Source organism: Perissodus microlepis, chromosome 8 (assembly GCF_051167445.1).
Source record: "Perissodus microlepis isolate ML-2025 ecotype Zambia chromosome 8, ASM5116744v1, whole genome shotgun sequence".
NCBI classification, from domain to species: domain Eukaryota; kingdom Metazoa; phylum Chordata; class Actinopteri; order Cichliformes; family Cichlidae; genus Perissodus; species Perissodus microlepis.
The window spans coordinates 15208502-15220000 of NC_140468.1; the positions used below are offsets into that span (position 1 = coordinate 15208502).

The window sequence follows — 11499 nt, forward strand, 5'->3', positions numbered from 1 at the left end:
AAATCTGCAGTGTGTGTGTGTGTCTCCACTCTCGGACTCTCAGCTGAAGAAGTGTCTTTAGAATACATCTCTTGACAATTAGAAAGTTCACAAAATATAAGAAATAGCTCTAATATATACAAATAGCTCAATTGACCTGATCTGATTCAATCTGAATGTGATTGAGATGTTGTAGCCTGATGTTAAAAAGGCGATTCATGGTCAAAAACGCTCCGGTGTGGCTGAATTACAACAATTCTGCAAAGATAAGTGGGCCAGAATTCCTCCACAGCACTGTAAAAGACTCATTGCTAGTTATCGCAAAGGCTTGATTGCAGTTGTTGCCGCTAAGGATGGCGTAACCGGTCATTATGTTTAGGGGGCAATCACTTTTTCATACAGGGCCATGTAGGTTTGGATTTGGTTTTCTTTTCCCTTAATCATAAAGATCTTCATTTAGAAAAACTGCATTTTGTGTTTATGTGTGTTATCTTTGTCTAATATTTTAATTTGTTTAATGATCTGAAACATTTAAGTGTGACGAACATACAGAAAACTAGGAAATGAGGCAAACACTTTTCACACCACTGTATCTCAATATGGTGTACAGTATGTTCTAAAAAAAATCTAAGGAAACTGGTCACATGGACAATAAACGAGAGAGAAAAAATACTGCAGATGAATAGTACCTGAATGTCATGTCCTTAAGAAGTAGGGAAAAAATCCAGGAAAGACATTACTCAAGATCTGAGTGATTCACCTGGCTCTTCAGCTGATCCATTTACTGTTTGACAAATTACAAAAGAACTGGACTGAAAAGGTCTTCTGCACATAAAGAGGATGCCAGGACTGATGTACAATAGTTAGAATTTACCAAGATCATTCTAGTTTACAATAATTATAACATGTGAAACAAAAAAAACATTTTAATCAACTGAATTAAAAAGAAAAATTAGACTTTTGAAAAAACAAAAACTAAAACACTTTGGTGAACTTGGAAAACTAACTAAAATGTAAAAAATAGAGATGAAATATCCTTAGTTTTAAAATTGTATTGTAACTCTAAAGATCTACCTTATCTTTACTACAAAACTGTATTACAACTTACCTGACGAGGCTTTGGGAGATGTGTTTATTTAAACTTTGGATGCCTACAAAACAGTAGTCAACTGTTTTCAAGAAGTTCTGTGTTTTTATTGCAATATCTTTACTGATTTTCCCAAATCCTGCCTTTGACAGATGCCAGACAGATGCCATAAAACACAACAGTTTGAAATATTCATTAAAAAGACCAAACCTAACACTAAACCTTATGAAAACAGAGAGTAGCAAACAATAAAACAATCCAACAATAAAACAATACAATATAATAAAAAGTAAAAACTAAAGTGAAATAAAAAAATAAACCCTGGAAATCAACTGACACTAAAATGAATTAAAGAAGGCTCTATGGTTTGAAGCTCAACATTATTGAAGCAGTGTGGGATCATGTTGACAGAGAATGGAGCAAAAGTCAGCCAACATCCAAAAAAGATCTTCATGAAAATTAGAGGACTATTCCTGAAGATTTCTTAAACAATAATTACAGATGATGGAGCCATTTCCAGCAATTACACTGAAATAATCTTACTTCCACATAGCTCCCCATGCCATACGTGCGGATTCCCATGCAATACAATGACTCTGTGTCATATATCGTATCAGGTAGTGGTGGGCGGATCAATCCCAAGTCGGCATCGGTATCGGATCGATACTAGCCTGGTGATATCAATTCTTTACTTTGAGTTCTGCTCATTTACAACGCTGTGCTTTCGGCAAAAACGAAACAACCAGGTCGCTGGACTCACCGCTCCTGTGTCAGCGGAGAGCAGGCACACTTTGCTCCATCTCCCCCACTCTTATGTTTCGGTGTTGCACTGACACGTCATGTGACTTAGACACTTTGGGGGTTGTTAAGTTGTTTACATATTAATTATATTTTTTTGTTTTTGTTTTTGTTGTTGAGAATTTTAAATGTAATTTTTGTATTCGTTTATCAACAGTATTTGTTTTAATTTGTTTACTGGTTTGTGTGCACTTAAGATTTAAAAAAAAAAAAAAAAAAAGAGTGCCACCACAGCAGACCCGATGGCATTTTCATGCTTCGCAGCATCATTTATTCTTACAATAATCACACGGTTGCTGTAACAGTACATTCAACGGCTTCAGCTCTCCCGTTGGCAGCCGTACACATCACCACCACCAAACCTGGAGCGGCATCGCAGAACACGCCTTGCCACATACCCCCCTCGTCCGCTTCACCTCACCCCACGAGCAGGCGAGGGAATTGGCCCGGACCATCGGCGATTTTTGCACAGTACTATGTATTTTTATCTTTAGGCTATGTTTTAGCATTGACATTCATGGTAATGGTGAAGTGGTGTACACAACTTGATTCAGATTTTCAATTGTGATCAAGGTCAACTTAAGTATAATGGGAAGGTACTTTGGATCTTAATGGGAAAACTTTTTAAAAGTCTTTTTAAAATAGTTTTTTCTATTATCTCAGCTGTTTGCACATAGATCATCTTATCACATATCTTGTGATGTCTACAAATCAAAGTTCATGTTATCTTTCTCCCCACCCTGTTTTATTGGCCATGTACAGTTGAACAATGTGACATCCCTTATAGCTAGTGTGATGTGTTTTACCGTGTACAATTGTAATAACTTCTAAAGCTCCCTCCTTATTTATTAAGTAGATTTTCCACATTCCAGTTCTGGGATTAGAGTTTCGATATAATTTGATATGCACATATTCCTTACCCGACTCAGCAATCAGCACTAGTGATTAATGAATCTAGATCATGTATAGTTTTGAAAAGGGATTTTTAAGTTAGAATGAGGAAAGGTTTAATTTATAGTTATATATGGCCTAACCATAGAAGGAACCATGCAATTTCAAGTAAGCCTTAGATTTAAAGAACATTACTTAAACACACTCTTACTTCAAAGAACTATGCAAAGTAAAGAGACTTAAAAAAATCAACATGTAAAAATGTGTGGCTAAACAAGAAAAGAGTGGTTAATGGTAATTTCCTTCTTCTTGAAATGTAAATATAAAGGCTTGGGATGGTTTTCATATTGCATTAGATCAGTGACACATTTTTTTTTACCAACTTTTAAATGATAACTGAAATACTCTATGTCATGGAAAATTGATAAATAGATAAATGGCTTGAAAAGTGAACCCTTAGGTTATCTTCTTTGGGTGGGACCTGTACTTTAGCACTGTCCACAGGAGGAGGAGTGGCTAATGGTTAAAACTGCCCGTGAAGGGCAATTGAATTCTAACCGTACAAAGATTTTGAGAACTAAGGACTTGAGCACTCCTAACCTTCATTGGACGTCTTTTCTGTGTTTACGCTGATTTTTTTTTCTTTTTTTTTCCAATGGCTCAAAAATTCATACGCCTGTCTATCCTTTGGATACTTGTAGCCCTTTTGGGTAAGTAGTCTGTTCCTATTGCATAAACTTTAAAACCACACATTTTCAACTTGTGTTTTTTATGTGAATCAGATTGAGCTGCAATTACAGCTAAACTGTTTAACACAGGTCAAGTCTTTAAATGCTTTTCATAAATAGTGATAAAACCATTATTTAGGTTAAGATTTTATATTTGTACTCATTCCTAATCCACTATTATCTTTGTAGTAGCAAAATGGAAAGCTACCAGTGATGTGCGTTAAATGTCAGGAGGGATATTATACCCCTTATGTCAAACAGAGTGATTTGTGGCCCCAATAAATGATTTGTGACCCTAGGAAGTAATAAAGGAAGTAATAAAACATATGGTAGCCATAGAATTATGATATTCATCAAAATATGCTAGTTCATAGCTCATTAATTTTTCCCCCCAAAATAAATTATTTGATTATTAAAAAATAAAGTTTTTATATCAAATAGCATTCTTTATTTTTAAGCCATTAAAAAGTTTTTATTTTTTATGCTTAAAAAACGCCATCTGGTGGTGGGTCAGTGCGTGTGTGTGTGCGCGCGCACCCCCGCGCCTGTGCGAGCTCGTGCGCGCGCCTGTGTCTGGGCCCGTGCTCGTCTGTGTGTGTGTGTGTGTGTGAAAATGTGTTAAACCAGAGTAAAAGTGCTTAGTTAAACTTGTGCTTTTGTAACGTTCAGTATGGCAGACATACAGGCTGCATGCCTCGTTGGAAAACTTTATTTCAATTTTCAATCCGAAAAAGGAAAATGAGAATCAAAGTCTGAGTCGCAAAAAACTCTCGCGATCCCCCAAGCATAAGCTCACTGCGGCTTCCAGCAAAAACCCCTAGGTAAACAAGCAGGGAGACCTCCTGAAAAAAACCCTCCGTCTTTCTCCAAAAACGCACAACAAATCCCCCCTAGAATTACTTGATAGGGACCCCTCTATTCCCAAAACGTATATTCAATAACAGGGCAAAAACTCCTGAAAAAATCCTTAGTCTTTTTTTGCAAATTCAGCACCCCGCGGCTCCCACCAACCCTTAGGCAATCAAGCAGGAAACCTCCTGAAAAAACCCTCCGTATTTTTATCCAAAACACGCGCAACAAAAAACCCTAGAATAACTTGTTGGGGAACCCTCTATTCCCAAAACTTATATTCGATAACAGGGGAAAAACTCCTGAAAAAATCCTTAGTCTTTTTTCTTCAAACCAGCCCTCTTACTAGCTCCATCTCAAATTCAGCGCACAGCCTGAAAGTTTTCCCTCGCTCCTACTCGCACTGAGCCGCAGCCAGCCACAATTTTTTCCCTTGTTACTCTCGCTGTATCTGATCGCACCCCGGTTAGCCAATTGGATACAGGTCCAATTTTTATGATCTGCCACTGAGGTTAAGACTGGCACAGCGCTTCCAGAAGACGCCTGACTTCTATGGCGTTATTTTTTTTGCCACTATTCTGAGTGCACGTAAAAAAGTTTGCAGGTGCAAGTGTTGTATTTTGAGGAGAAATTTATTTTGAGCAAAGAAAAGCTGAATTTGAGTGAACAAAATTCATTCCTGCGTGCAAAAAATGTATTTCAGTGTTTGCTATTATCTACACACACACACAATAGAAGCCCCTCTCGCTCAGTTTTTGCATTGGCGCTCGCTCGCAATGTGTTGCTCGCGCTCTCAACATTTCTGCCCGTGCGCGCTCAACTCTTTCTCTACACCGTTATATTTGTGCCACAAAACCAACCAATTACAGACTTGGATGCAAAAAAATCTGATTGGCTGTTCTGGTCTCCAATCAGCTCGAAATGACGAAATGCAATATCCCAGAATCCATTTCGTCCAAAACTCAATCGAGGCAGTGGCGGAGGAACACAGAGTGGCGGAGTTTGAAATATTACTCTTTCTGGGTCACAAAATAAACTTTTAAGATATTTTCATGCGAGAATGTAGCTGTGTAAACTTCAAATACCTGCTCGATTTATCAAGAAATCACATATTTCCATAAGTGCTCTAACATTTTTGGAGATGCCTGTTACCCACCAGCTGACCGCACAGCTGGACTGGAACCGGCCATTGGGCATACCGGGCATTTGCCCGGTGGGCCGATGGTGATTTTTCATTTTTATGTTTGTTTGTTTTTGTAACGGTATAAACAGTGGAAGGTTGTGGATTAGCCAATTCATCATGATCAACTCTGGGCTGGACCAATTACAATACATCCGTATTGAGGGGAAAAGGAACGCGATTCGTCCCGTACTTCAGCTAGAATGAAAAAAAGACACAAAGCTGGAGTTATTTTTTCTTTACGCTGCAGAGCTCCCTCTCTCTCCTGTTGCTACTTCAATCATGAAACTAATCAATGATCAGCTGATCATCTCTCTTGTTTGTTTATCTCCCACTTTGCGCCAGAAACAGGAAACAAGCGGATGTTGCGCTAAACAACAACAGCAGCACGTTCAAGCTTGATAAGCTGTTGTTATAATTCATTTAAAATTCATTTCTAGTATCAGCTGATGTTTGCTGGAGCCACAGCTGTAAAAGCTGCTGCTCATGATATCGGTTTGGAAACATGAAGATGATACAAATCATACATATATACCAACAAGACAGTGTACATCACTGTCACAACAGCGTTTGTTTTAGTTCAAAGGCTTTATGGTTTTTCCTATAATACCCGGTGGTGTAGTCGGTGATTTGTTTGTCAGTTCAGCCTTATATATTATGTTTAACCCGAGTGACCACCCGGTCAGCTGGTGGGTAACAGGCATCTCCGAAAACGTTAGAGCACTTATGCAAATATGTGATGTCTTGATGAATCGAGCAGATATTAGAAGTTTACACAGCACCATTCTCGCATGAAAATATCTTAAATGTTTATTTTGTGACCCAGAAAGAGTAATATTTCAAACTCCGCCACTCTGTGTTCCTCCACCACTGCCTCGATTGAGTTTTGGACGAAATGGATTCTGGGATATTGCATTTTGTCATTTCGAGCTGATTGGAGACCAGAACAGCCAATCAGATTTTTTTGCATCCAAGTCTGTAATTGGCTGGTTTTGTGGCACAAATATAACGGTGTAGAGAAAGAGTTGAGCGTGCACGGGCAGAAATGTTGAGAGCGCAAGCATCACATTGCGAGCGAGCGCAAATGCAAAAACTGAGCGAGAGGGGCTTCTATTGTGTGTGTGTGTAGATAATAGCAAACACTGAAATACATTTTTTGCACGCAGGAATGAACTTTGTTCACTCAAATTCAGCTTTTCTTTGCTCAAAATAAATTTCTCCTCAAAATACAACACTTGCACCTGCAAACTTTTTTACGTGCGCTCAGAATAGTGGCACAAAAATAACGCCATAGAAGTCAGACGTCTTCTGGGTAGTGATGTTCGATTCATGAACGAAGCGTTCAATACTCGAGAATCACTTTACTGACTCGTGAATCATGATTCACAAGCCCAACTGACTCACTGACTCATCCCTGTTGCTGTTAGCAAACTAATTCCATTAGTAGAAATATATCTAGCTTATAATTAAAATTGTAGGGGGAAAAAACAACAGCCAGTTTCTTAACAAAAGCATTTCTGCTCTGAACTGGAAGAAAAAACCCTGAGTAGAAACCTCACATCAAGAAAATAGCTCCTTGGTTCACTGTAGCATCGCTCAGCTAACATGCTAACAGCACATTTGAGTTACTCACCCCCTCCATTCCTATGCTGAATCATAGCATAAGCGAATCACTCAGGACTCACTAACCCCCTCCCTTGCTGTGCTGAATCGTAGAGTAAGCGAATCACTCAGGACTCACCCCTTCCCTCCTGGCTCACAGCTCAAACGAGTTGAACGAATCACTGACTCACTCACCCCCTCCCTCCTGGCTCACAGCTCAAACGAGTTGAACGAATCACTGACTCACTCACCCCCTCCCTTCCTGTGCTGAATTGACTATGTGCACGTTAGCATATGCTACTTCCGGTGCGGAAACTCCTGTGGGGAGCTTTGTTTCCGGTGTCCTATTCACGCCCTGTTTAAGGTCCAAAACAAGTTAAGCAAATGAATGAATCAAGCGGCGATTTACATTTCTATAGATGTCTTGGGCATTTACCCAATATATCTGTAAATGATGTTCATCGACTTGTCGATATTTTTTCCCCACGCCTCAGGGCAAAAGAGAAAAGGGATTCAAATGTTATATTTCTCAGCTGTCCCTTGTTTATCGCGGATGTTATGTTCTAAAAATAACCAGCGATAGGTGAAATCAAGTAGCCAATTTTATTTTTTGACGGTGCAAAACGTTTGGTGGACATCGTGGACATACAGTACTGCACTTCAGAGTCACACTGCTAGCGATCGATGCAGCGATTCTGTACTGTACAGGAGAGACATCACGGAGGAGATCGTCTGCAGCGATCAGGACGCAGGACACAATGCGACGTAAAAAAAAACGTGCAAACTTGCACTACAAAAATCTGTGAAACAGCGAGGTGAAAGGTGAACCGCGTTATTAGCGAGGGACCACTGTAATTTTGAAGGTAAGTCACAACATACTCTTCGTAAATACTAATGTATAGAAACCCTTACCAGCAATCATTCATTTTTTGTGTGGCTTTTTTCACGGTTTGTTAACATGCTGTGTAAGTGTGTACTTGACTAGCTGATATCGACATAACGGGGAAACATCTGGTTTGACTATTCTTCACCTGTAGTTTGAATGCTGAACATTTGCTTGTTTAAATCATAAGACCAGTCACTATACAGAGATGTGCTTCTGAATGTGGACGATGTGTCTTCTGCTGCAGTAATGCAGTTCTGCTTGTGTTGAGTGATGTAAACAACTGATCGATCTAAACTCTTTAAACGTCAAAATTGATCATTAGATTTTTTATGACACAACAGTGGTGAGTGTTCCCACCTTCTGCTCTTTGTAACTTAACGCGATCTTTCCGTTTTCGAGTTTTGGACATGATTTTGGAGTATATCTTCGCAGTAGCGATTGACCGCAAAGTAAAGCTACCGGAAATGTACAACCCCACATCCGGTCTCAAACCAGGAAGTTAGCATTGTCTCGTGCACAGGGTCAATCGTAGGATAGAGGAATCACTCACTCACCCCCTCCCTCCCGATTCGCAGCTTCTTCTTCTTCTTGGTTAGCAACCAACGTTAAGGTGCATTAGCGCCCCCTGGTACACAGCTCAGTGGACCCTCGTGCTTCATAAGATACACTCACCCCTCCCTCTCGGTTATCAGCTGTTGAAACTCAGAGCGTGTTACCTTGGAAGAGTCGCTCCTTCACCGAAGATGAAGTCCGATAGTCTGACTGACGCAGTATAACATTCAGTCTACACTTTGTTTTTTTGAAAAGATTATAAGCAGACTTAAGGAAAAAATATATGAACTCAGTTCCACCACTATTAAAAAAATAAAAATGCTCAGACTCGCATTCTGCTGCTGCAATAATGTAAGTTAAATAATTAGAAATTCGCTATTTCACTAAATTATTTAGATATAAAAATATATATGTGACACATTTGAGGAAAATACTAATAATAAAAAAACAGAAAATTCTAAAGGTGTTTGTGTTTTTTTCCACGTGTATGGGGCAAGGGGGCGGTACTACGGTGTTGTTTGCCGGCAGTACGAGTTAATGATACGAGGAAAAATGGATAGTCGTCGAAGAAGCGATATTTGGATGCATTTTGAAATGAAAAGTGCAACACACGCACAATGCAACATTTGCAAGACAGTTTTGTCTTTTCGAGGGGGAAGTACATCAAATATGAGAAGACATCTCAGTAGCAAGCATCCCACAGTTATGCTACAACAACAGCACAGTCAAAACCCAGCTACTACCATTGGACAACCTAGCGGCCAGCAGCAGGAGCAACAATCTTCAACAGCAGCATTATCAACAGCGGTCACATCACCTGTTTATTCCAGCAGCACATCAACAAGTACTCAGCAAGAAAATACAAGCACACACACAGCAGGGCAAGGACAACAATCAGCAAAAAGAAGACAGGGGCAGTCTTACATGGGAGCATTTGTGTCAAGGCCCATGATGCCACTTCAGCAGAGCAAGGTTGACCAGGCTCTGGTTAAAATGATTGCCCAAGATTTTCAGCCCTTTTCAATCGTTGATGACAGAGGATTTAGGGAATTCACCAAGGCACTTGATCCTTCATATGTTCTTCCCAGTAGAAGTACAGTATCCAGACAGCTGATGCCCGATTTGTTTCAGAAGATAAGAGCTGATGTTCAGGAAAAAATCAAGACAGCACCTGCTGTGTGCTTAACAACTGACTGCTGGACCTCCAGCACATCAACAAGTTACATGTCTGTTACATGCCACCATGTGACCGAGTTTAAGCTGCAGTCAAACTTGTTGGACTGTTTTGAATTAAAAGATAACCATACATCTGAAAACCTGGCTAGAGAGCTGGAAAGGATTGCAACTGAATGGGCCATTATGGAAAAGATAGTTGCATGTGTAAGTGATAGTGCAGCCAATGTCAAGAAGGCTGTGGGTGACATTCTGCACTGGAACCATCTAAATTGTTTTGCACACATTTTGAATTTAATTGTCAGAAAGGGAATCCAGCAGTCTCAAATTCAAGAAATTATTAGAAAGGCAAAAGCAATAATTGAATATACACGCCGCAGCACAGTGGCTTCTGCTAAACTGAGAGAGACACAGCAGCAGATGGGACAGCCCCAACTACGACTGAAGCAAGATGTGCCAACCAGGTGGAATTCCACTTTTTACATGCTGAAGCGGATTGCAGAAGTGAAGGATCCCCTCATTTCCACCCTGGCCTTGGTAAATCCACAGCTGCAAACCCTGTCACTTGAAGAGTGGGAGATGGTCAAGGAAACCTGTGAGGTCCTGCAGCCTTTTGAGGAAGTGACTGTGGAACTGAGTGCCGAAAGGTATGTTAAAATGTGTCATAATACATGTATATATTTCATGTTGTGTCATTACATTTGCCTAAACACATTTTTCAATTCTTTCCCAGATAATAGCATTTAAGATGTTTCTTACAACAGCTTATAATTAAATGTAAACTGTAAAATGGTTTTATATGACAATGTATGCTTAATGCACTGCACTGCAGGGGCTGTAACTGCATTAAAACGCATGGAACTATAGTCTTTCCTTTATTTCTCCTCAACAGGTTTGTTACTGGATCAAAAGCCATTTTAATGGCAAGAGGGCTGCAGAGGGTTACTGCATACAGACAGAGAAGTCCTTCCATCTATCAGCCAATCCGCAACATGGTAGACATCCTCATGGCAGAAATTGTCAAACGGCTGGGGGGGATCGAACAAGTGAGCCTGCTTGCAGATGCTACACTTTTGGATCCCAGGTTCAAGAAGCATGCATTTTTACATGATAGACATGCAGAAGATGCTGTAACAAGAGTTGTGGGAGCTGCATCGAGGTCCTTAAGACCACTGCCACTGGCAACACCCAGCACAGAGGAAGGAGAGGGTGTCCCACAGGCCAGTACTTCCACTGAGACAGTGCCTGTGATTTGGGCCGATTTTGAGGAGCGGGTTGCATCACTGAGGCCAGGAGTCCAAAACCCCTTCACAGAGGCAATGCTGGAGATTAAAGGATTCCTGTCAGAGCCACTCCTACCCCGAACATCTGACCCCCTGGAGTGGTGGAAGTCCCGTGCCACTGTCTTCAAAAAAACCTGCGATATTATGAAGATGAGACTCTGCATAGTGGCAACTTCCGTTCCATCAGAGCGGATCTTTTCAAAGGCAGGACAAATAATTACAGACAGGAGGAACCGTCTCAGCCCTGGAAAAGTTCGGGAGCTTATTTTCCTCAATGCCAATCTGTAAGGGACAATTAATTTTGAAGTGGACTAGTACTTTTGAACACATTAATCTGTGAATTTTATTCATTTTTATTTATATTTTTGATTTTGATTTTGTTGATTCACATTTCATTTTCTATCTGTCAGAAATTTCATTGATATTCTATTGAAATAAAAATAAATGTTCCCTTTACAAATCTTTATTTTTTGCTCTTTTTTGCTCTATAA

General features: G+C 40.0%; 1 protein-coding gene across 1 annotated transcript; it reads left to right on the forward strand.

The window, feature by feature from the left end:
- The first annotated feature begins 10178 nt into the window (after nucleotides 1-10178).
- LOC146381620 (E3 SUMO-protein ligase ZBED1-like) lies at nucleotides 10179-11296 on the forward strand. The gene is made up of 2 exons (XM_084938680.1): nucleotides 10179-10372; nucleotides 10618-11296. Exons 1-2 carry the CDS (start codon nucleotides 10209-10211, stop codon nucleotides 11294-11296), a joined length of 843 nt encoding a protein of 280 aa, XP_084794806.1. The 5' UTR covers nucleotides 10179-10208.
- The last annotated feature ends 203 nt before the right edge of the window (nucleotides 11297-11499 follow it).

Excerpts from the sequence above, each read along its gene's own strand:
- LOC146381620 (XM_084938680.1), top strand. The coding sequence starts at position 10,209 with ATGCTGAAGCGGATTGCAGAAGTGAAGGATCCCCTCATTTCCACCCTG. Across the intron at positions 10,373-10,617 it reads GTGGAACTGAGTGCCGAAAG|GTTTGTTACTGGATCAAAAG; the intron begins GTATGTTAAAAT and ends TCTCCTCAACAG.